The sequence below is a fragment of the Cucurbita pepo genome, chromosome 12, assembly GCF_057944985.1.
Source record: "Cucurbita pepo subsp. pepo isolate OVF chromosome 12, ASM5794498v1, whole genome shotgun sequence".
Taxonomy (NCBI): Eukaryota; Viridiplantae; Streptophyta; class Magnoliopsida; order Cucurbitales; family Cucurbitaceae; genus Cucurbita; species Cucurbita pepo.
The window spans coordinates 14,502,921-14,528,383 of NC_141809.1; the positions used below are offsets into that span (position 1 = coordinate 14,502,921).

A 25,463-nucleotide genomic window follows, 5' to 3' on the forward strand; every position below is an offset into this window, starting at 1 on the left:
ATTCTGGATTGGTATCTGTCGCTGACGTGGAAATAATTAAAATAATAATAATATTATTAATATTTCTAAAAAAGAGTATCAGAAATCTTGGAGTAATCAGAACTTTACTGAACCAACTTCTCCAATGGGACCTCGCCACGTAATTATATTCCGTGGAAAATAGAGAAAGGTAAAAATATTTTATTTTTATGCGGAATTATTAATTATTATTATTTTCCTGGACGGTGTTTGGACGTTGGCTTTTATTAAACGGTCAACGGGCCATGAAAAACATAACACATCTCGAGGAATACGACGTTTCCAACGTTTAACGGAATATCATTTTTTTTTTAATAATTTCTCATTTAATTTGAGTTTTTTTTATCTTTTTTATTTTATTTTAATACTTTAATTTCATGTATATAAAAAAAAAACCCATTTTACAATTGAATTTTTATTTTGTTTGATATAATTATAATTAAGAATATATATATTTTCTCCAAAAAAAATAAATAAATAAAAAGGGAAATTGAAGAATCTTTCAAAGGACAAAATAGGATTCAAACCAATTTCATTCTGAGTGAGACAAATTTAAGTTTGGTCAAATTGAATTAAAGATAAAGCATAAAATAAACAATACAAAATAAAAGAAAATGTATGAACAAATATAAATATTATTAAACCATTTATAGAAATAATACAAAAGAATCATCACCAGCAATGAACAATTGAATTTGTTGTTTATTTTGTTGAACATATGAGTTTGAATCTTAGTGATGAACAGATTTGCAGTGTGTAGGCACCACCTGCACAGTGATGAGTGGAAAACATGAAGCATTGATATCATAAAGTGGTGAAGAAGATGGTGGCATGCTTAGAGAATGAGAGAGAGAGAACTCATAATGGACCTTGTTGTTGATGTTGCAGATACTCAGAGGGGTGCCATTGCTGTGTAAAAGAAGCAACTTATTCCTTTTCTTTCTCCATTTCTGCTGCACAGAGACAGAGAGAGAGCCTGCAAAAGTGGGGGAATAAGGCCAACCAATATATCTAAACCTTAACTTGTTCTTCAAACAATACAACTTTTGCTGCAGTGGGTTTCAGAGTAAATGCTTTGTAATTCTTGTTCTATCAGATTTTGAATTGGGTAGCTTGAAAATTAAAGTTACTACACCGTTTACCCCAGAATAGATGTAACAGTTACCTTTCTGGTTTCCCCTCAAAGTTTTTAAAACGCGCCTGTTAGGGGTGAACTTGGACCCATTACAAATGGTATTAGAGCCAGACACTAAACGATGTGTCAATGAGGAGGCTGAGCCCCGAAGGGGGTGGGCACGAGGCAGTGTGCCAACGAGGAGCCTGAGCCCTGAAGGGGGTGGACACGAGGCAGTGTGTCAACAAGGATGCTGGGCCCTGAAGAGAGGTGGATTAGGGGGTTCCACATCGATTGGAGAAGAGAATTGAGTGTCAGTGAGAACGTTGAGCCCTGAAGGGGGTGGATTGTGAGATCGCACATCGGTTGGGGAGGAGTACGAAACCTTCTTTATATGGGTATGGAAACCTCTCCCTAACAGACGCGTTTTAAAAATCTTGAGAGGAAGCTCGAAAGGGAAAGCTTAAAGAGAACAATATCTACTAGCAGAGGACTTGGGCTATTACAATAGATATCAAACTTGATCACTAATGAGTGCATATTACGACGTGCTTTTTGAGTATGGGAGATAACGGGAATACCTTGAGAGAGTGAGTTTTAGTTGGATTTATGAGGAAATTGAGTACGATGGTCGAAAGCTGAAGGAGTCCGACCTGGTAACGGCCATGGAAGTATGATTATTATAAGGTAAGCTTGAAAGATATAGATATACTTAGGATTTGGCTAATTAATTACCTTATAGAGTATGAGATTAGATGATACGTTGTTGGTTGGCTTGGTAAATCAGGCTGTGGAAAGAATATCCCTCAGAAGTTCATTTCAGGGTGTCCATACATACAAGGCAACAGCTCTTCTACTTCGATTCGGGAACTCAAGTAGCTCATACTTTTCTTGATGCGGCTATGGTTTATAGATTCGACCTCGGCTAAGAACATGCAGTACACGGGTCTATGATCTGAGAATCTTGATTCTCCACGTACATACGACAGTTGGTGAAGGCCTCTTCCGTACCATAGTATGCGATCGCACCTTCATGTATAATCGAGGTTAAAACCAACATTTTCAGAGAGGGTACATGTCGTATCGTTTTGAATGTAAACACAATTTCATACCAAGCAGGAGTTCTTCTCTTCTCCTTCGGGTGCCTCGTATCTCCGGCATATCGGTCTGAATTATTTGAGTACTTGTACGTGGGAGGAAAGTATATCTTTCCTTCATTCCATCTCTCAAAGACATGGCCCCGTCTTTGCTCGAGTCGTAACTGAAAGAACAGGATATTACAATCTTAGATCAAGTGAGAACATGGCTCGAGTCGTACCTGAAAGAACAGGATGTTCTTGCTCTTAAAGGAGATTTGTAGCATCATGCCTGATCGTTCTCTAACAACGCCTTCCAATTTTGCATCTCCACGAGAGCCTTTGCCGATCGATACGACAATGCAATCCGATAATTCAAGTCCCCGAGCCAAATAATTCGACTGGCACAGGACAATCATAATGACAAAGTTTTAGATAAGGTTATTAACATTCAACCAACAACCAAAGTTCATACGTTTTACGCAACGTTTGTTCAATGATCAGAGTTCTTACTCGTGCTCTAAAATTGTCTGAGGAGAGTTCTCGTCTCCCATGCCGTGGACTCGAGGAAACCGTGTTTTTCTGATAATCTCCATGACGTCGGAGTTTCTCCGAAGTTCGTCACCCTCCTTTTGACCCGAGGTCAGATGAGTGCAGATGAAGCAGAAACTTGTTTGGTGCAAAGACATACTAATTGAAATGGATCCCTGCATATCCATAAAGAAATTTGGATTCAGTTTATATTATGGCTCCTCAAGTTTGATGCATAAACTAAGCAAATTTGTTACCTTATTTCCAAGATAACCCATTAATCCTCGACCGACGCAAGATACTTTCATGTTTCGAATGTCATCACGGAGATCGTTCTGCACCCATACGGTCAAAAATACGCCAACCATTTGTTTGCTAGCAACTAAACAGTACCTCGAATGACCGGAATGCCTAATATCTCGATCCTCCATGGGAAGAAAACCATTATAAGAGAAAGGTGAATAATGTGAGGCAATGGGCGAATCTCCATTCTCATCATCTGAGGATCCCCATCGGTAACTGGGATCACGATCACACGGTTGATGTCCAAGCATAACCCGATCACAGACACTGAACCGTCGATCGAGTCGTGGTTGTGGCACAGACATGTCATTGTCCATTCTCATGCTGCGGCTCAGTGATTGAAACGATCTTCGATGGAAAAACGACGAACCCTTCTGCCTCGTTGCTCCTTCGAAATCAGCTTCTAATTCCACAATTGGGTCGGGGATAGGAGATGGCGTGCGACAACTCCCACTCGTGCCAGGAAGACTGTTCAGAGTCTTCCTAATCAAAGCCAACCATTTCTTGGCTGGACCATTGTCTTCTGTGCCCAACACATTACCAGCATTCAAAGGAACAATTTCTTGAAACCTACAAAAGTTAACAACGTTAAGCTTCTCCTCGACTATCTCCAAACTTTCGAATAAAATGGCAACACAAAGAGATTGCATATCGAATTCGATATATACCCAAGAACATAGATATCTGCTGGAGGCGACGTATGAAGCCAGTCTTCGAGATTCAAACAATTAGGAGGAGACTTACCAGCCACATTCCAAGTAGAAACAAAAACCCTGTCCACACAAAACAGATAAGCAAACAAAGAACAAATCCAACAAACAGCAACAAAAAAGAGAGGCTACCTGTAATTTTGCACGTCAGTAACTTGTGTAGCATTGAGGTCAATCTTGCCTCTCCGGGTTCGATCTGGATACCGTTTGTTGGATCGGTCTGTAAACGAATTCGGGAGCAGATAACGAGGAACGATTAAGACATATTATTTGTCCATTTTTTGGAGTTTTTAAGGCTGTTGTGGTCCAAAAGAGAACAATTGAGAGATGTCTGAAATTGAACCAACCTGTTTTGCTTTTCTTGACAGTGCACGTCTCCCTGTTCCTCCACTCTTGATCGCCACCTGAAAAAGACACACCAACAAAAGAATGCTAAAGCTATGCTTTTATTTCCCAGTTCATCATCATCAAACGCACGCATTCAAATCCATCAACAACGAAAAAGAACTCGCCTTAGAAATTATACCAAACACAAGGAGTAATCACCTCTGTAAGCTATTTCATCTGAAACAAAATCCTCAGCCTTGTTCTTCATATTGAACCACTTCTTAACCAGTGTTTTAGGCCATGAAAACTTCATTAAGAACAGTAAGAACAGGAGCATATCAGAAAATTTCAGAGATACACACAAAAGCAACAAACAAAACGTTTATCTAACCTTGTTTTTCTTCGAATTCTCATCTCTCATTGTTGTACAAAGTTCATATAACCCCCAGATTCACAGCAATAAGTAGAAACCCACCACAAATTTCAGTTTTGAGTGAGGAAAAACACAAGCCCTTGTTCTATAATGATGAAGTAAAAAGAAATGAAAGCATGTAATCAAATGGGCAATCCTCTGTTCTATCAAGGGAGCAAGAGAGAGAGAAGAAAAGGGGTGAACAAGGAAAATCTCTGTTTCTTGGCATTATGATTTTCCCAGCTACCAAACAGGAACACATAACCCAAAACCGCCCACAAAGGGAATCGCCCAACTGGGTCTTCTAATTTCACCAATGCTCAAACAAGTAATGGGAAAAACAGAGTCAAAAGAGCTTAGGAAGGAGATACGAAATGAGAACCCAATGGGGCAGCGATCAAAGGGTAGGTTGAGATTCCAAGTGAGGCAAGAACAAGCAATGAAGAACCCTTATGGGTTTCGAATTTGAACGCTTTAAAAGCTTTTGTGCTCAAAATTTAAGGAGAACCCCAATTTTGGGAGATGGGGAAGTTCTGTGGATCTATAGGGTACCCGTCCGAGCCAGCCATTGCCCGATGAACCCATATTTTGCCTCTTTCTCTCTCCTCTCTCTTTCTCTCTCTGAAAAGCTGCCCGCGGTCAGCATCTGGGGTTAGTGTAGAAGCATGCACATTCTCTGCCCCAAAAGACTTGAGTATTGTAAATCCACCATTCAACAAAACCAACGGAGTTGTGGAAAAGAGCAATTGAAAAAGAATGGCAAAGAAAAAGCGTTTGCTGCGTTTGCTTCCTTTTGAACATCTGGCCTTCCTCTTGTTTTAAACTCAATCCTATTCCCCAAAGTTTCAATCTTTTCAAATAAATATCCATAAAAATCCAAACTTTTTATCTTTAGTACGAGTATAATAAATGTCGAGATTTAAGATCAAAATTTAAACGATAATACAAAACAAAAAGGAATACGAGCTTTTACATGAATTGACGAAAAATTCATATTGATATCTTATAACCTAGCTGATACTGATGTTCGATCAGGGTCAAAGCTAGAAATTTTTTATGAAAAAACGTTATAAATGGATGAATTCACCCCTACTTTCTTATAAGCCTCGAATCATAAATAGTTTTAGCATTTCTGTGATGGAACATAATATTATGTCTTGAAAGATACAATTCACTCTCGTGCATGTTGACTCAAATCCAAGACCTGTGTCCAATTAGACAAGTGCATTGAGTCCTAATTTAAGGGTCAACATTGACTATAAACAAGTTAGTGACTTGATAAACAAGGGAGATGGCGATTGAAGCTCCAGTGAACAGTGATTGTAACTATAATTGTCCTAAGGTAGTGAAATTCCTTGTCGAGTAAGTTCCGACCCGCACAAAAGGCGGTACAATCTTTAAACAAAAACCCATATGGGTAAAAGTGAAATATGGTCCGAGTAAACATACATGTAGGATCTTGTTTAGGGCACTAATTAGGGTTCCCTACCCTAAACCCCATGAACACCCTTTTTCACTCTCCACCACAAAATACTTACTTCAAGGATTATTCACATTAAAAAACACCCAATTTCATTAGGGTTTGCAAAATGAGGTCCATTAAAAGCTTAATTTTAATTGACTAATCCAAGAACACACATGCTACATGTGGGAGAGTGTGTCTTGGTCCCTAACCTTAACCCTAGCCCTCATATTTGAAGGCTGTTTGGTAATCAATTAGTAGCCTTGATTGCCTTTTTAGTAGTGTAATTAACATTAAACAAATGGAAATGATTAAAGAAATGGGGTTGGCAGCAACAAATTGGGCCTTCAAAATTAAAAACCCTAATTTGATTGTTTATCCCCTAAGTGGGGGAATCACCCAACAAACTCATTTTTATATACTCTTTTTGAAGGTTCCACTATCATTTTATAGGCCATTCTCTCCCAAAGTATGGGCTGTCAAAGACTTTGTGTGGCTCTCCATTACCTTAACAGAGATTATGAGTTCACTTTACCTTTCATTTTGGCTAATTAAGTACCTAACTAAACACGTTGATATTAGGGTTAAAAATTTCGTGGGTATGGTTACTGTGAGATCCTACATCGGTTGGAGAGGGAAACAAAGCATTCTTTATAAGGATGTGACAACCTCTACTTAGTAGACGTGTTTTAAAACATTGAGGGGAAGCCCAAAAGGGAAAGCCCAAATAATACAATATTTAGTAATGGTGGGCTTAAGCTGTTACAAATGGTATCAGAGTCAGACACCGAGCGGTGTGCCAACGAGGATGCTGGGACCCGAAGGAGGTGGATTGTGAGATCCCACATCGATTGGGAAGGTAACAAATCATTCTTTATAAGGATAGTCAAACTAGAACGGAGTTTGTTAGCTTTAAGGAAACATGGGCCTCGAATGAGGTGGATTATGAGATCCCACATCGATTGGAAAGGGAACGAATCATTCTTCATAAGGATAGTCAAACATATCGTGCATTCACAAGAGAGAAAAAAATATTTGAATATGTCTTTGGTACCACAGTAGCCCTTTGGTTAGTAGGAAAGCTGACCTACCCTTTTGTTTGCTGAATCAGACCTTCGTCCATTTTTTTGCTAATAGAAGGAGGTATTCCTTTCACTCGAGTCTCTTCGCATCCATGGCTAAATGGTTATAGCACCCAACTTATACCGACTTAATAAAGGAAAAAATTCATTCTCTCATCAAATAAACGAACATGATGAAGTCGGGGTCAAGCTTTTTTTCTACAAGGGTCTTGAGCAATAAATCCCTTATGGTCGGTCAACCGCAAAATAGCCTCTCGAAGCTTTCGGAATCCTATAATACTTTATTTTTTATTTTTTATTTTTTTATTTTGTACTCATAACTTTCACGAACACAAATAGGTGAATTGGAATGAATCATTTTGGAAGGCAAATGTCCAAATCAATATGTCATATATATATATATATATATATATATATATATATATATATATATATATATATATATATATATATATATATATATATATATATTTAATTATTATTTTCTCAATTGAATTTAGTCATTTTTTTTAAGTTTTTTTTAGTTTTTTTTGGAGTTTGGGGTTATTTAGGGTTTAGGGTCTAGGGTTTAAACCCCAAACCCTAAACCCTGAATAATATCATAATCATCAGTTTAGGGTTTAGGGTTTAAACCCCAAACTCCAAACCCTAAACCCTAAACAATATCATAATCATCTCCAAACCCTAAACCCTAAACCCTAAACAATATCATAATCATTTCCGAACACCAAATTCTAAACCCTAAATAATATCATAATCATTAGTTTAGGGTTTAGGATTTAAACCCAAACTCCAGACCCTTAACCCTAAATAATATCATAATCATCGGTCTAAGGTTTAAGGTTTAGGGTTTTTACCTCAAACTCCAAACCCTAACCCTAAACAATATCATAATCCTTTCCAAACCCCAAATTCCCCAATTCTAAATCCTAAATAATATCATTATCATAATCATCAGTTTAGGGTTAAAGGGTTTAAACCCCAAACTCCATACCCTAAACCCTAAACAATATCATATCATCCCCAAACCTTAAATAATATCAAAATCAATATCATAATCATCCCCAAACCTTAAATAATATCAAAATCATCCTTGTGAATAATTAATTAATAATCAAAATTGAGACGAAAAAAGAAAAAAAGAAAAAGAAAAAAAAAAAAGTGCGTGTATGGATGGCAATTGAATGTCATAAAAGGTGCATCACCACACGTCCCCTATCAAATCAAAACAGGTGTTGTCCTTATTCTTTTTCATTTATTGTCCAAAACCATTCCTTCTTCATCATATTTTAAGCTCATTAATTTATCTATTTAAATTCACCTTCCTTTTATACTATTTTATGCCGGTACAACACCAACCATCGGTGGTGGATCAGACGTTAGACTTCGAAAAAGATAGATTGTAAGATCTCACATCAATTGGAGAGAGAAACACACGTTCTTTACAAAGATGTGAAAACTTCTCTCTAACAACATGTCTCAAGAACTTTAAAGCACCAAATACAAAGTTAAAACAAGACAATATCTGCTAGCAGTGGGTTAAATTAGATTCTAAATAAATAATTTAATAATTTTAGCTCACCCAATTTCAATATTTTATGGTCGAGTTGAGTTAGATTCATTATTTAATAAAAACGATTTGGATTAAAAAATATTGTATATATATATATATATATTATGTGGCCCTATTTGTTCCAACAATTCCACAAAGTTATGAGAAACCTAAATTTGTTGTGGGCCAAATGGGCTATAAAGTTGTTGTGGGCCAAATGGGCTATGTCAAAGGCTAGTTGGATCAGGCCCAATATGAAAAGGAGCCCAATCATTTCACTTATGCTTATACATGATTATATGCTACTCTCAAAATTTAAACTAATATCTTAATTATTAAACTAGGATGATTTTTTACTTAATTAATTATCTTAATCAACATTAACTCAATTGGATTAATCTTCATCAAAAACCCTAACCCACTGAACCTATCGGGGAAAAGAAGGGATTCATTTTCCTTTTCCAGGCTTTCACAAGCCCTAGCTTCCAATCAAAGCTCAATCGCCTGCCTTGGCCCTCCTGATTTCTACACGGTATGACTATCTCTTCCTTCTAATCTTTGATTCTAGAATGAATCTTGTAGTTAATACGAATTTCGAATTGGACGAAACATTTTCTCTTTCGCGGTTTATGCGTTTCGGCAAGTTTCGATTTGTTTGAGGAAGCAAGTCAGTGAGTTTTGTGTACTGTCTGATATGAAGTTGACTTGAAATGTAGCTCTTAAATTATTTTTCTTATTGTGATTGTGGGTGGGTGAGGGGAGGGGAGGGGAGGGGAGGGGAGGGGGGGTCTTTTTCAATATTTCGATTATGGTTGATTGATTTGAACCCCGAAGATCTTTGTTGGATGATTTGCTTCAGATTCGTCTTGCTTTGACATGAAAAGAGCAATGCCATGGAGCGATGAAGAGGACAATTCGTCATCTAAAGAGTCGTCTTTATCACAGTCGGATTCAGACGCTGATGAAGATAGTGGCGATGCAAAAGCGATCTTTCGAGTTAAAGCTGGCCGGTCCTCTAAAGAAAAGGGCACTGAAGGTTATAATTGCTTTGCTGGGAATATTTCTAGTACTCCTGAATATGAAATTTTAACCTAATGCTTCATGGAATTCGTTTGATTGTTTCTCTCTCTGTTTTGCATTTTTAGTGAATAAAGTAAGCCGTATTGTGTCAGAAAGAAATGAAAAATTCTCACTGCTAGATATTCTCCCATACATGCTACATTTTGTTTGAAGTGCATAATTTGTTCCGAGTATGTTGCTTTCAGTTGTTGGGCTTGATATATATATATATGATGAACATAATTGGTTTATGCCTTACAGTTATGAGTATGTTATGTTTTCCTGAGTTCATTTAGGTTGAATTACTAAGGTTAAACTAGCTCACTTAAACGAAGATGCAAATGCATAACATAGTTTGGTTAATCAAGAGTTATCTTGATTTATCTGTACATATTCGAAGAAACTTCAAATGTTAGGGTGAAAAAGGAGGAGTTGGGATCATAAATTAACCTCTGACATTTTGACTTTCCTGTAATGCTGGTAAAATTCTCTATCTTTAAGTCCTATGAGCATGGTGGAGGTGGAAGATTTGGACGTGAGCGAAAGAAAACGACTCATGGATTATGTAGTTCAGTTCTAATAAATTGGGAAAATATGCTCTGTAATATTTGCAACATCTCTCTCTCTATAAGTCATTAGCTTCATCATTTCTCAGTGGTTGTGTATGTGTTGCTTCATGTTTGCAGTAAAATCTGGGAAGCGGAAGAGCATTGCTGTGGACTTCGATACATTGAAACGCCACGGCTACAAAGGTGGTCCATCAGTCTTGAAAGTACCACCACCAAAAGAGAATGAGAAGCAAGATTGGTCATGGTCTACTGGCAGGGAGACTCGGGAAAACAGAGAGACTGAAGAATCATACGAAGAGAGACAGAAAACAAGAGCTGCACTAGAAAATGGAGAGCAGCTGCTAACCGCGCTAACTCAGAAGGAGAAGAAGAACATTTCCTTCTCCCAGAAAGAAAAGAGGAAAAGAGAGCTTGGTCAAGCAAGCAGGGGGAAAAATTATGTCGAGGAAGAAAAGAGAACGTTGAGGGAGAGTGGAATCTACTCTGGTTTTGATACTTAACCTTCCATTGCAACTAAATTGTTAACAATGCATTGCATGTCAAAGCTCTGTTACAAGATTACATTTGCAGTGGACTATAGCATTTACCCAGGAAAGGCAGCTGACAGGAACCCAGCCCGACGCACTGCAAAATATCAACAATCCTCATGTCGTTCGGGTTTAACCCCCATAGTCGCTTTTATGGTACATATGAAGCAGGGGTATAGCTGATTGATTGTGTACCATTTTTACTGGTTGTTCAGTTGTATCAAGTTTAACGTTTTCATGGTCATATATAAAAGAGCTTCAGTAACAAACAGTTGTGTATATGATGGTGAAAGAAGCTATTTATCACCAAGAATTTGCGTATGAAATTCTCTTGGGGCTAATCAGGATGTTAATGGTTGAAGATGATTGCTTAAGAGGAGTAAGATCGTAATATTATTTAAATTTGAGGTGCAAGTTGATGTATGGTAAAAATTAATACAAGTTAAAAGAGTCAAAATTAAGAACGGTAGTAAGTAATGTGCTTCCAGAAAATACAATCCTTGCATTCATCAGCGAAGCCATTACGAGTCCAAGACACATCCTCAGAGAATCAGCTTACCTTGAGATGTTACTTCAGAGAATGGTTTTCTTATCTCTTTGAAAGGGTCCTGTAAATAGCTCTGATTGTATCTGGAGTGGTTCGGCAGCAACCTCCGACCAACGACGCCCCGATCTCACACCATTTGTTTACATATGATACAAAATCATCATCAGAGACCCCAGTATTTTGCTGCATCACGTACCAAAAAGCTTACATTTTAATAGACCAAAAGAAGTGTGTTCGTTGAGAAATATCATAGTTAAGGGCTAAGTGAAACAGCTCGTTCGTCTTATTTCATGAACTTAGCAATATCAAAGCTCTTTCGAACTGCAATACTATCACAATTGAACTTCAACATATATAATACATTTCAGAGATAATTGTAAATTTGGGAGTACATTCATTTCAACCAAAGAAATGTCTGAAAAGAAGTGAATCAAAGATGGTTATAAAATGAACTTACCACCCATTCCTTTAGATCAGCATCATAACTTTCACCGCTATTTGGATATATCACAATAGGCTTTGTAGAGACCTGAAAGAGTGATTCACTAGAAACAATTAGTTCTCCATAACCATCTTGTAAGGTAAGGAATTAAGGATATATCCATTCAAAAAACTCAGAAAGAGAGAAGAAAAGACATTAACGCAATAAACAAATAATCAGAACAAAATGAAAATTTTCTTTCTGTTCTTTCGACTTTTAATTTTATACCGATATTAATTGTAAGTGTCCAAGCCTACCACTAGCAGATATTGTTCTCTTTAGGTTTTCTCTTTTGAACTTCCCCTCAAAGTTTTTAAAACGATGTGTGATCTCACAATCCACCCATTTCAGGACCCATCGTCCTCACTGGCACTCGTTCTCCACTCCAATCGATGTAGGACTCCCTAATCCCCCTCTTCGGGGCGCCAACGTTCTTGCTGGCACACCGCTTGGTGTCCACCTCTTTTCAGGGCTTAGCGTCCTCGCTGGTACACCGCCTAGTGTCTACCCCCTTTCCAGTGTCCACCCTCTTTCAGGATTCAGCGTCCTCGCTGGCATACCACCTGGTGTCTGGCTCTAGTACCATTTGTAACCATCCAGGCCTACCGGTAGCAGATATTGTCCTCTTTAGGCTTTTCTTCCAGACTTCCCCTCAAGATTTTTAAAAAGCGTATGCTAGGAGAGGTTTCCACACCCTTATAAAGAATGTTTCGTTCCCCTCTTCAACCGACGTGGGATCTCACATTAATAGAAGAGGCAATAAAAAAGGTACATATATTCCTTAGTACACCCTTATAAAGAATGTTTCGTTCCCCCTTCAACCGACGTGGGATCTCACATTAATAGAAGAGGCAATAAAAAAGGTACATATATTCCTTGATATTTGACCTTGAAAAGACTCTAACATTCAACTCTCTAAAAAAAAGTTGACAGACAAATGAAATATACATTAAACTCATATAATGTACTTCGATAGAAGTGCATTCTTTAATTGAGATTTTTCAACAAAAAAAAATTAAAATAAAAACGAGATATCTTACCTTCTTAATGGAAGATATTAGACCATGAATAAACCTAGGCGGTGTACAGTTGATTCCCACTGCCACAATATTTCTGCACGATTCTGCAATCGACGCACATTCAGAGTAAGAATCACCACTAACTACATGGATACCATCCTTCGAGTTGAAAGCAAACCATGCAGGAACACTTATATTTTCTTCCTCCAAGAGTTCTGCATATGCCTGTGCACATAGCATACACGATCAAAAAAATTGTCAATGAGCACTTTATACAGCATGCAACGGTGAAACACCGGTAAGGTGATCATTTTATCAGAAACCAGTGAGCCCAAAAAACCAAAAGCAATCATAGGGAAACTTCATGTTGTACTATAAATTTCAATTAAAGGAGCTGGTCACAGATATGGCAACTATAAGACCAAAAAATGATATGCACGTTAATTTCATTGCATTAGGATCAAATACCTTAGCTTCAAGTTTATTGGGAATGGTTTCAAATGCAATCAGGTCAGGCCCTGACTCTGCAAGCACTTTTACCCTTCTCCTATGGAATTCTTTCAGAGCCTCAAGTGTAATACTGTCACCATAATTACCACTAAGAAGGCACAGAAACAAAAAGAACATCGAATCACTTCAGAGTTGAAACTGGACAGAAATTTCTGCATTGGTAATAGTTGGTAAAGAAAATTGATAAATAAAAGGTTGCATTTACTGTTGGAACATCCAAATCAAAGTTCATATATGGATGTAAAAGCCCCCTGGAAGTAGTATCGACTCACCTGTACTCAGACCCATCAGCCAAATATGCTCCATAGCTCCCCACTGAAGCTGCTACAAGTATCTGACGTTTTTTGAAAATTTTACCATCTGGAGTCTCATCAGGAATGCTTGTATTACACCTATCAATATAATTATCCCGTGCTGAACAGGCGATCTCCACACTCTTTCTTAACAATGATTCACTTTCATCTGTTGAAAGTCCTTTGGACTCAAATCCCTGGATGGTGGCCTGTGGAGATAAAATGATACTTGGTTTGACTTTTTTATGACATTAACATCATTAGAAATTCAGACTGGAGAATTACTTGATAAGATGCCGTGATAATAATATCTGCCCCTGCTTCAAGGTAATCCATGTGTACCTGCACCTCACAATACCAAAGAAATAATTGAAAAGAATCAAAGCAATAATGACGCATAAAATTCCAAAGAGCTATGGAACCAAATATCAAAGTTATTAACGGTTGATCATTGTTGGGAGAGGAGTCCCACATTGGCTAATTAAGGGGTTGATCATGGGTTTAATACATCTCCATTGGTACGAGGCCTTTTAGGGAAATAAAAAACAAACCTTCGAGAGCTAATGCTCAAAGTGGACAATCATACTACTGTGGAGGTCTGTGATTTCTAACATAGTATCAGAGTCACGCCCTTAACTTAGCTATGTCAATAGAATCCTCAAATATTGAACAAAGAAGTTGTGAACCTCGAAGGTGTAGTTAAAAGTGACTCAAGGGTCGAATAAAAGGGGTACTTTATTCGAGAGCTCCAAAGAAGGAGTCGAGCCTCAATTAAGGGGAGGTTGTTCGTGGGCTCTATAGACCTCAGGGGGAACCAAAAGCAAAGTCATGAAAGCTAATGCTCAAAGTGGACAATATCATACCATTGTAGAGGTTTGTGATTCCTAACATTAACAACTTTTATGGTAAGAAAAAGAACTTTTTAGCACTCTCAAACAGACCTAAAAGTGGGCTGATAATTGATAAATTCAAAAGCCAATGGGGGAATGCAACTTTCTAAATTCAACATCCACGAAACTGAAAACAGAATTTAATTCGTTTCAAAGTAGAGCTAATTGCATGAAAGAAGTAAGATATCAGCACAAAAAGGCTTCATCCACCTGCATTACGAACGATGAATCTGTAATTAAGTAAAAGCGAAATCCTAAGTGAGGCTAACAGATAAGCCAAACCAACTTTATAATAACAATTATTATAATTATCCTTTCAAAACAACATAGATGGCCACTAGAATTTGAGATTAAACAAATTGCGAAAGCAATCATCCGGTTTCTGATTACACTAATTACGAAAACAAACAAAAAAACCAAAAGCTGAAGATAAAGTGGAAGAACAAATACTTTGTGAATCAGGTGAGGGGAAGTGAGGAGACATGTAGCGCTCCAAAGAGGATCGTTGAGGTCGGCGCCTTGCCGTTCCAGCTCCGTGGCCAAACCACCATCAATAATGGCGGTGCCACCGGCATTTCTCAGAAACTCTGCCATGAACGCCGATGACAATTTGTCGGAAGTAGTTTCCGCCATTGTAGACATCCAACTACTCAAAGATTCAATGATTCAGGAATGGGAATTTTCGATAATGAATGTGTTTATCAGCCGTCTAAGCTTTTCTTGAGCCAATCAAGATTCAAGAAGAGGGAGTTCGAAGGGCATTTATACTGTTCCTCCTAATTTTTCATTCAGCCTTTTATATTATTATTATTAATCAATTTATAATTTTTCTTTTTATTATTTTTAAATTTATTTTACTAAACTAATGAATTTATGAAAATATCCCTTCTTTATTTAATTTTATATGAAAATTAATCGAGAAATTACAAAGTTTTTTTTCCACAAAATTATCGGATAACATATAAAAAAATATTTATTACCTCGCATAATTAGACAATTTATTGTTTTTTTTTTTCTTACAATTATTTTTTTGTTACATTTTATGTTTATGTAATAAAATTGACGGATTAAATATAAAAATAAATTAGTTGCCAATTTCAATATATAAATATAATTTTAAAAAATTAGTAGCTATTTTCAATTTGGATATTTAATATAAAATTTTCATTTATATACATCTGGCTTCCATAATTTAATATTCAAAAATGTATTTGATATAATATATTTAAATTTATGAATATGTTTATGTTAAAAAAAAAAAATACTATATTATTAGACTTCGTTTTTTTTTTTTTTTTTTTTTTTACTACAAATATGTATTTTAAAAGTTTAAATTCAAAATCTAAACCATCAAAATAGTTCCAAATCCCAAATATGACTAGCAACGAAGAAATCAATCGTCTTAAACAAGAGTACTTGTGGCATAAAAAAGAAGTTCGTAGAAGCCGCGGCATCCCCTCTTAGTTTTGAGTAGGTGGACAAGAATTGATTGAAACTTTGAGGTCGGGTCACGAACGCACACCTTTAGCTAATTTGCACTACTGCATACTTCTATATAATAGTTCTTTATCTATGGACCACGAGGTATGCCGAAACAAAAACAACGAGTAGCCTGATCTTTAGAAATCATGCCACCTCCCTTGCTTGTATCGATGGCTTCCAACAAGTTTACGACCTCGTCCATGTCGGGTCGCCTTTCTGGATTTGCATCCCAACATCTTTTCATGATACTTGCGAATGAACTCGGACAGCATCTAGGGATTTCGGGTCGTAAATTCTGTTGCAGGTAATATTTACTCATGAATTCAATTTCAGAATACAACCACAAAGCACTCATCGTAGATCACAGTCAAATTTTGTCAACATTATAGCATGGATTAAGTTTTTCGACTAAAGTTGCTTTTTCTATGGATACACATGATCTGAACAAACCACTTAAAAATTGCTAATCAATCAAATCTATTGAATAGATGAAATAGTTTATAGATGGAAAGCTAGGAAGACCAAAAAAAAAAAAAAAAAAAACTAATATCTCTAGCTATTTCTCTCGGAGCTTAAGCCTACCCCTAGTTGATATTGTCCGTTTTGGCCCATTACGTATCACCGTCAACCTCACAGTTTTAAAATGCGTCTACTCAGTAAGGGTTTCCACACCCTTATAAGAAATGTTTCGTTCCCCTCTTCAACCGAGGTGGGATCTCACATTCTACCCCACCCTTGGGACCCAACATCCTAGCTAGTACACCTCTTGCTGTCTGGCTTTAATACCATTTTTAACAACCCAAGCCCTCCCTTAACAGATCTTGGTATCTGGCTTTGATACCATTTGTAACAACCTAAGCCCTCCGCTAACAGATGTCCACTTTGGCCTGTTACGTATCACTATCAGCCACACGGTTTTAAAACGCGTCTACTAGGGAGAAGTTTCCACACCCTTATAAGGAATGTTTCGTTCCCCTCTTCAACCGATGTGGGATCTCACATTCCACCACACCCTTGAGACCCAACATCTTAGCTGGCACACCTCTTAGTGTCTGACTCTAACACCACAGTTTTTAAAACGCATCTGCTAGGGAGAAATTTCCACATCTTTATAAGGGATTTCACAATTTCTATGATTAGTTGTCAAATGCAAGTTCTTAGAAAGACAATGTTCCCTAAATAGTTCATGAAACTACTTCACAAACTTGACGAAAAACAATCGATTATAGAAGTTGATGGCCAATTCGGACCTGGCTGAGCTACATCGTCTCCGCCCACCCGAAAAAAGAAAACAATACTCTTACAATGACGGTAGATTAAGAAGAACGTTCTCGAAGTTAAAGCATACCATTTCGTATTTGTAGTGTCAATAATTGTGTAGTTAATGAAATAAACATACCTGGCGTACAACTGCAGATGAAATTTCAGCAAAACTGAGATCTGGGTAAGGCATATCGCAGCAATATGTTTCCCACAAACATATACCAAAACTGTAGACATCACATTTTCGATTATAAGGCTTACCATCAAGGACCTGTAGAAAAAGGATCTGTTGAATGAACTGTATTGAAATGAAAAGCCAATTATCATCAACCATAAGATCTTAGAGAAAAAAATGAAGGAACCTCGGGAGCCATGTAACCGAGCGTGCCAGTTTCTCCAGTCATATCCCGTGGATTCTGCGCTTCGACTCGAGCAACGCCAAAATCAACAATTTTGAGAGTCTTCTGAGCATCAAACAGCACGTTCTCCGTTTTAATATCACGGTGTACAATCTTTTTGGAGTGTAGATAACTCAAACTGCAAGATCAAAATAAGCAACTGCCTCAAAACTCAGCATATTGGAATGATTTGTAGAATCTAACGTTTCCTTACCCTCTAGAAAGATCCAAAGCAAGTTGAATCACAACCTTAAATGCAAGTTTCTTTTTCCTGTTTTTGATTAAAAAGCCCTTTAGCGTTCCACCTGGAAGATACTCAACAACAACGCAGCAAGCCCTTGAAGGAAAAGATTGGTTACTGTCAAGTGATGGGCTTTTGGGAGGGATTTTAAGGTTGGAGGTCCCCATTGAAGCTCCATAAAACTGTATCATAAAGTTCTTATCATTTGATCTTCACATATGAACACAAGAGCCCCATAGAACAGGAAAACAAAATAGTTTGACATTTCAGCAGGAGAATATGAACATGAAGAACAGTGGAAGTACCAAATGTAAAGAATCAAAGCCTTCCCTATTAGAATAATCACAGTAAAAATGAATGGTTTGACCTGTTTGAGATACTGTAATACCATACACTACATGTAAAAGATACTTGACCTTGGCAACATTGGGATGGTCAAGCTTATGCCATACAGCAACTTCCTGGCGAAAAGATGCTCTAAGAGCAGCAATTTCAGCAACGGAGGAAACACCGTCCTCCCCCCAATCAAGCACTTTCACTACAATATTCAGAACATCGTCATAAAAGCGAAAATACAAACAAAAACTCGACTATGTCGTCCAGTAATCATCTAATGCATGGAGCTAAAGTACTTCCAAAACGTTATCAACTCTATAATTGTCAGAGCAATTCTCTTATAGGAAGACTACCAACATAGGAACCACATTCAACATCTTTTGATCACATTAAACTTAATTAGCTATGTCAGCTTCAATAAGGAAAAAGGCATCATTATCAAATTACTCAAAACAAAGATGGACTGGCTTAATCATTTGAAAACTGATCCATATCTAATCAAGAACACATGGTCGATCATTACGATGATTGTCTAGACTGCGAAAAATACTCGAAAACGAGGTGTAAATTACCTGCAGCATCTTTGCCATCATAGTTTCCTCTGTAAATAGTACCATAAGTGCCATGAGCTTTAACATATCTGATATCAAGTTTAGACAAGTTAATCTCCCATTCTTCCTTTTTGGCAGGCACTTCCCTGTCCCTTGACCATGCCCTGCTCAAGTGTCTATCCAGCTGAATATCCCAGCTCTTGAAATCAATCTTATCAGCACGAAATACCATATCCTTGTTGCTTTTGCTTCCTACCCCCAACTTTGATGCCAAATCATTCTCTTGGGGATTGCTAGACTTACCAGAAACAATATCAGCTACTTCGGTACCGGAATTATTCGCTATCGGAGCTTTGCCGGCCCTGCCCCCATTTGTTAAATCCATGTTCCAATAAAGCTTTGACAGATAGATTGAAAGTAAAGAGGAAAAAGGAAAACAAAAGGAATTCAAAAAAAACACAGGGACATTTTTACAAACACATGGAAGACAATAAAAACTAGACCTAGAAATTGGTTCAAAAAACTTAACGAAAATGACAAGAAGACGACAAGCAATACGTTACCAGTTCAACGAAACAACCATAATTCTAATCTAAAAACACAAACAAACAAACAACCAGAAACCTCTCAACACATCTTTTGTTTCTTTTATATATATAAAAAAAACAATAACCAAGGAACTCAAACGACAAATAAAATATTATGGTATTGGAAGATTAAAAACTCGATAAGCAGCCAGTGTTCGAACCACCCCACAAATCTAGCAGCTTAGAACCGTGAAACTTTACTATCTTCGATCAGTTTCTGCAAGTTTGGGCAACAAAGAAGCCCAGAGAAAACCGACCCACATGCAGAATCGCCAAGAATCGTAGAAAAACAACAAGAACAGGATGAAGAACCCAAAAACCTTCACCAAAATCGGAAGGGGATATCCCAAATAAAAGAAATAGTGAACAAAGAGGAGATGGGTATCGTTGAATTGGTGGGAGAAAGCGAAAGAGAGGGGTGGGTTTTGTGGACAACAACTTATAGAGGAAAAAATTGGCAAATTCAGAGAGGGAATCGGAAAAAAGGAAGATACATGGAGAATAACAAAATCGTTTAAATGGAGATTTTTTTTTATTAAAAAAAATTATGCAAAAAGAATGAAATTTTCGGGGGAGAATTTTCTTTTCGGGATTCTGAATGCCAAAACAAAAAACATCGAAGAATCGGGCCCTCTGATACGCCACGCTTTGCCTTCAACGGATTTAACGGTATTTTATTTTTATTTTTATTTTTATTTTATTTATTAGTTTTGTTCCTCCTTGGATGTTCCGTACAAATTTTGGTTTCTTTTGTGAAATTCCTGAAATGACCCTATTGGTTTTATTCTCTTTTTATTAGGTTTTTTTTTCGCCTTGTCGTATTGCCCTATCGTAATGCAACTACAGCCAAGGATTGTTTCGAGTCTTTATTATATAAATATCAAATAATTTAAGTTATATGTTTTTCTAAAAAAATAAATAAATACTACGTGGAGCGGAATATTTAAAACTCTAACATTTTGGTCAAAAATATAAACTTAGGTTAACGAGCTATGCTCATACAGACAACTATTTGTCAACTATATAATGAAATGTATATGTTTTTAATTTGTTACATTATAAGTTTAGTGCACGAACATATACAATCATGTTGGTTCGGTCTTGGAAAACTAAAAAATATTAATAACTAACAGGTCTTTGAAATTTTGACGTCATCTAATAAATTCACGAACTTAAGAAATGTAAAGTCCAAAGTGAGTCTTTTTAACATGTTTTGTCATTACTCATTGTTTCCGAAAAAAATTGTTACATCACTTAATGTCGAAGTTCCTATCACCAAGTCACCAAAAAGTGATATAGGTAGTAACTACCAATTTTGTAAGCTTTCTTACCCATACTTTTATATCCTTATATTGCTCTCATTCGGATATGAACTCAGTTCATTTATATATCCTTAAACATACATAATAGAGGACAAGAAGAATGAAAAAATTACTCATAAATAAAGAAATCCACTACTATTCATTCATGACCTCGACATTTATAAATTGATTTTTTTTCATTAAAAAAATAATAAAAATAAAAAAGCAAATATAAAGAGGCACACAAAGCAAACTCACCCACTACCACTAGTAGCAGTTCAAAAAGTCATCCATAGTATTGTTGAAAGCATTTGCAAAGTAATGGATGAAAATGAAATTCATTACTTTCAAAAACTTGGATCAATCCAACTTAGATCTAGCTAGGGTAGGTATGATATATTTTTTCTACAAAATAAAATTCAATGATCAATCTAATTCTTACAAAATTTTGAACGAGCTCGAACGAACTCTATCCACAATTGGATAGACTTGTAATTTGAATAACTGGCATTGTCGAACGAATTGCAAAACAACCAACACTAACTTAACTTAATTTCAATTGGGCAAATTTACGTAAGACCGGTTGAGCTTATTAAACAAAGGATCGAAACAGCTTAGCTTAAACTAACACAACTCGATCTAAGTTAGGCAAAGAAAGATGTGAATGCATTCTTATCAACTTTTTGAATATTCCCTCTTTACAGTTCAGGGAAAGAACAGAGAAGACACCGATAGCTGAATCACTTAAATCAGTTGAAGGAGAAAGAATCAATCAATAATGGGTTACGGAGAGAAAGTAGGAATCAAGGCAAGGAGCAAAGCAACGAGCCCGTAAACATAGTGAAAGAATAACACAATAACAAATGGTAATAAGGAGAAGGATCAGTTTAATCTGGTTCAGGTGTAGTTAAGTAGGAATCAGGTTCAGTAGTTAAGTAGAATGAATCGATAGTGTTTACAGTTCAAGGATCAAGCAAGATCAGTTAAAGAATAAGAATACCTAGGAGAAGGCGAGAAGCAATGAGACAGTATAGGCTCTGGAGCGAAAGTGTCAACCACTGCACTGACCTCTTTTTCTGACTTCAAAGGTTATGGAGTTCACTCTCAGTAATTGAATAAGGAGTGTATGTTGATGTACAGAAATTTGGTGTGCTTTTTAGTCCACTTAAAAAAGCGACAATTTTTCTATGCTACTTTCATTCATTGTTCGTCGTAAAATAAGAAATTAGGAATAGCGTGGAATCCAATAAGACTGTACTATCTGATGATATGTCAAATAATTGATGTATGGTATGCACTATTGATGATATAAGAAGCTTTCCCGACCCTTCACGCAACTCTCTAAGAATCAATTAGACCTCTCACCATAATTTCCTTCGTACAATACATTGTACCAAAGAAAAATGAATGTCTCAACTCATAAAATCGAAAAGGAAAATCCTATTTATGAACATGTTTCATTTTCATTTATAAGCTTTTACTATTTCAGTTTCTAAAACTTTGCTTTGAAACAATAGCTACAATAAGAACTAAACTATGAACAACTTGCTTAGATTAGGTAACAAACAAAGCTTTTTTTGTTTGTCACCTCCTCCTCTCTCCAGGGGGTAAATCGGGCATTGTTAGATTGTTTTTTTCTAAGGTCGATGTAACAACAGTTCTTCTAGCATTGGACCTTTTCGGTTTCTTTTTGTCTTTTGAGTCTAATATTTGGGGTTGGGAGATTCGAATCTGATCTTTTGATCGAAAGTATGTGTCTAAACCAATTTTGTCTCCTAGCATTGCAATTTAGGACATACAAAACAAGACTCGAGAAAGGTGTAATTCCTTTCAAATAAGGTTTCACATCCCCTCGTTGCATTAAACCAGACTATTCTTCCATGAGCACAAACAAGAGATCGAAAAAGAATTTACATTTCCTAGGACTGGGGGACTTCCAAAGGTTCTTACAAAAGGATAGTCTAGTAAGAGAGTCTAAATCCTTCGTGGAGCAACAATTTCATTTGACAGTGTAAGTTATGAAATCGTCAGGGGGGGAAAATCTGTCCATATTGTGTAAAGTGATTGTGCAATACTTGCTCGTTCCCTAGAGCAAGTCGGCCAACTTGAATTTGGAACGGTGGTGGCATAACTTGCCTACCTCTCAACTTCTACCCCGTTTCTGAGAAAAGAATTTTAGAAAATGGGGTTGAGAGAAAGGTTTTAAAAACATTTGTTGTAGGCTAGAAAGCAGGTAAGATTAACCGCTTTGATAGAATACGACCAAGGTCAAAAGGATTGACAACCAATCTTACCCTCTATAGTACATTTTGATTAGGCATAATCAATGTGTCGTCAGCTTTAGAGGATTCCAAATCTTGGACCCTTAACAAAGATGTTCCATTTTCGGTCAATTCCTTAACTTCTCAGTTACGCATTCACTGGGTTCCTATTGATATTAATCGGTCAAAGGTGATTTGGAGGGCTAAAATTCCTAAGAAAGTGAAATTCTTCCCATGGATCTTTGTAAAGGAGAGGATAAATACAGGGGATATTATTCAAATAAGAAATCAAAAACCAAGACTTCAATTGAATGGCTAATTGAGTGTGCCTCTAAAAGGAATACAGTACCTCAATTAAAAAGGCCCCATCATGCTGGTAGGTGATTTTGTAAGTGCAAACGGCTTGGAGACACTGCTATCATATTGATTCTCCCACTCAAACTCCAGTGTGCCCCTAGCACAATGAGGACTCTATACTGAATATAAATCATTCCCTGATAAGATATAGAATTTTCAATTTAAGAAGTGCTTTCTAAAACAATTAAGGTCAGAGAAATAGATAAGAGCTTGCAATACCAGAAGAATTTCAGTGAGTTTAGAATGTTCCAAACTGACGATACAAGCAGCAGCTAGACGGGCATCAAGTCCAGCAGCTTCATATCCTTCTTTTGCCATCAAAAGATTAGAAGGATCGACAAAGAGGTCATCTTTATAGCGCTCAATAAAATGAGTTTCCACGTCCCTACATTCAAATGCATAATGATTTTGCAAGTTTTAATAGAAAGTTTATGTGAGATCCCACATCAATTAGAGAGAGGAACAAGTGCCAACGAGAATGCTGGCCAAGGAGGTGAATTGTGAGATCCCACATCGGTTGAAGAGAGGAACGAAACATTCTTTATAAAGGTGTGGAAACCTCTCCCTAATAGACGTGTATTAAAAACCTTGAAGGGAAGCCTGAAAGAGAAAGTCCAAAGAGGACAATATCTGCTAGCGGTGGGGTTGGGTGTTGGTTGGGACACCTAAAACCTTACGTAAGAGAAATGGCCTCAATGATTCTGGATGAATTTGAATTTTTGAAGGGTTGAAAATTAGCTACAAAATGTTTACACAATTTTAGCAGACTGTCAATTAAAAAGGCTAAGCCGAAGTCAGAAACCTCTTGAACATAAACCTACAAGCAATGTGAGATTGAATCATTAGACTCTCACCTAAGATAACTGCCATAAACTAAATGAAAAGGTCAAGTAAATTTGGCCGTCAAGGCAACTTGATCAATAGCAGCTATAAAATAACTATATTAGCCATTGAAGCAACCAAGTCTACCACCTTCACTACTTCAAATTCCAAATCATTCTTATTTTCAATGAAAACTTTAGTTTCTTGTCCAAAAAGAAAATCATGTTGAACAGTAAATTCCGCAACGCAAACTAATTCTGACTAGATTTACCTCAAACAACACGATTTTCTCCCCAAACAAGCTTAGCAATCATAGGATCATAATGCACATTAACAGCATCTCCTTGTTCAAATCCAGTTGCAGAAACTGAAAATTTCAAGAAAAAAACATGGAAATAAAAGCGAACAAGAAAATTCCAAGTAAAAGGTAGTAAGCAATCAGACATAACTAAGAAATCATCTAAGATATTTCAACAAAATTCATTTCTAGTTGCAGAAACTGAAGATTGAATTGCTACACTCGTGAAGTAAAATATCGTACTGGACTTGAAACACGAACGGAACAATTACGGTGAAGACTTCCAGTCGCCGGAACGAAACCTGCATATCGATGATCAGTTACAGCTTGCATTATTCTTATCGAATGAGATTTGGAAACCCGCGCCATTTTTGGGCCGGCCCATTTAATTATTGTCCTTTTTATTATTATTTCCTAATTTCCTAATTTTTTTTGTTTTTAAAATTAATTTAATCATTTTAAAATTACTCTCAAACATGCCCTTAATTACGATGAAATATTCTTAATTATAACCATTCTAATATTTTATATAAATAAAAATATATTATGTTTGAATCATTGAACTTCACGTGCAATTAAATATTTAGACATGATCGTAACGTTCTCAAATATATATTTAAATTTAAAATATTGTCGACTTCTTTAAATAAATACTTTGTTTTAGTCACTAGCTCTTCTGCTTACTATATGTGCCACGTAACATTCTCTAGAACTTAGCTCTATTTTAAATCATACAAACTCCATTATTTAAATAGCAACATCTCTTTTTCTAGTACGACAAATGTGGAGTACAAAAATTTGAATATTCGACCTTAACGAAAAAGATACATATTAATTACTGAGTTGTTCGTGTTAACACAACTAGTAATATGAGATTCCACGTCAGTCGGAGAGAGAAACAAAACATTCCTTACAAGGGTGTGGAAATATGTTCCTAGTAAACGCATTTGAAAACCGTGAAGCTGACATCAGTACGTAATTTGTCAAAGCGAACAATATCTACTAACAGAGAGTTTAGGCTGTTACGAGTAGCTAAATTATGCTTATATTAACGTATGTAGCACTAATCTAATTTCTTTGTGAT

The 25,463-nt window shown here is 36.6% G+C and overlaps 5 protein-coding genes across 9 annotated transcripts; 1 reads left to right on the plus strand and 4 right to left on the minus strand.

The window, feature by feature from the left end:
* Positions 1 to 637: 637 nt before the first annotated feature.
* Positions 638 to 5,276, minus strand: LOC111806411 (type I inositol polyphosphate 5-phosphatase 4). Its single transcript, XM_023691711.2, has 13 exons — positions 4,471 to 5,276; positions 4,299 to 4,386; positions 4,100 to 4,156; positions 3,885 to 3,972; positions 3,711 to 3,815; positions 2,997 to 3,612; positions 2,722 to 2,915; positions 2,501 to 2,609; positions 2,245 to 2,393; positions 1,868 to 2,161; positions 1,714 to 1,785; positions 888 to 994; positions 638 to 785 (listed from the first exon to the last, which is right to left on the minus strand). Exons 1-10 carry the CDS (start codon positions 4,498 to 4,500, stop codon positions 1,939 to 1,941), a joined length of 1,659 nt encoding a protein of 552 aa, XP_023547479.2. The 5' UTR covers positions 4,501 to 5,276; the 3' UTR covers positions 638 to 785; positions 888 to 994; positions 1,714 to 1,785; positions 1,868 to 1,938.
* A 3,682-nt stretch (positions 5,277 to 8,958) lies between these two features.
* LOC111806413 (uncharacterized) lies at positions 8,959 to 11,083 on the plus strand. The gene is made up of 3 exons (XM_023691717.2): positions 8,959 to 9,119; positions 9,447 to 9,623; positions 10,333 to 11,083. Exons 2-3 carry the CDS (start codon positions 9,464 to 9,466, stop codon positions 10,713 to 10,715), a joined length of 543 nt encoding a protein of 180 aa, XP_023547485.1. The 5' UTR covers positions 8,959 to 9,119; positions 9,447 to 9,463; the 3' UTR covers positions 10,716 to 11,083.
* A 29-nt stretch (positions 11,084 to 11,112) lies between these two features.
* On the minus strand, positions 11,113 to 15,245 carry LOC111806412 (homocysteine S-methyltransferase 2). Its single transcript, XM_023691716.2, has 7 exons — positions 14,933 to 15,245; positions 13,878 to 13,934; positions 13,572 to 13,801; positions 13,258 to 13,387; positions 12,811 to 13,014; positions 11,747 to 11,818; positions 11,113 to 11,472 (listed from the first exon to the last, which is right to left on the minus strand). Exons 1-7 carry the CDS (start codon positions 15,122 to 15,124, stop codon positions 11,332 to 11,334), a joined length of 1,026 nt encoding a protein of 341 aa, XP_023547484.2. The 5' UTR covers positions 15,125 to 15,245; the 3' UTR covers positions 11,113 to 11,331.
* A 593-nt stretch (positions 15,246 to 15,838) lies between these two features.
* Positions 15,839 to 24,703, minus strand: LOC147790036 (serine/threonine-protein kinase 54-like). Of its 5 annotated transcripts, none has more exons than XM_087128872.1 (10): positions 24,623 to 24,703; positions 24,353 to 24,448; positions 23,479 to 23,567; positions 23,252 to 23,396; positions 18,775 to 19,150; positions 18,283 to 18,404; positions 17,840 to 18,048; positions 17,590 to 17,764; positions 17,364 to 17,498; positions 15,839 to 16,259 (listed from the first exon to the last, which is right to left on the minus strand). In XM_087128872.1, exons 5-10 carry the CDS (start codon positions 19,136 to 19,138, stop codon positions 16,053 to 16,055), a joined length of 1,212 nt encoding a protein of 403 aa, XP_086984998.1. In that variant the 5' UTR covers positions 19,139 to 19,150; positions 23,252 to 23,396; positions 23,479 to 23,567; positions 24,353 to 24,448; positions 24,623 to 24,703; the 3' UTR covers positions 15,839 to 16,052. The 5 variants fall into 5 exon arrangements, with proteins under 5 accessions (XP_086984998.1, XP_086985001.1, XP_086984997.1 ...); XM_087128875.1 differs by having other exon boundaries at positions 18,775 to 19,115; positions 23,479 to 23,644; XM_087128871.1 differs by having other exon boundaries at positions 23,479 to 23,644.
* On the minus strand, positions 23,257 to 24,748 carry LOC147790037 (methylcrotonoyl-CoA carboxylase subunit alpha, mitochondrial-like). The gene is made up of 5 exons (XM_087129440.1): positions 24,652 to 24,748; positions 24,381 to 24,448; positions 23,937 to 24,076; positions 23,479 to 23,644; positions 23,257 to 23,373 (listed from the first exon to the last, which is right to left on the minus strand). Exons 1-5 carry the CDS (start codon positions 24,746 to 24,748, stop codon positions 23,257 to 23,259), a joined length of 588 nt encoding a protein of 195 aa, XP_086985566.1.
* Between the last annotated feature and the right edge of the window lie 715 nt (positions 24,749 to 25,463).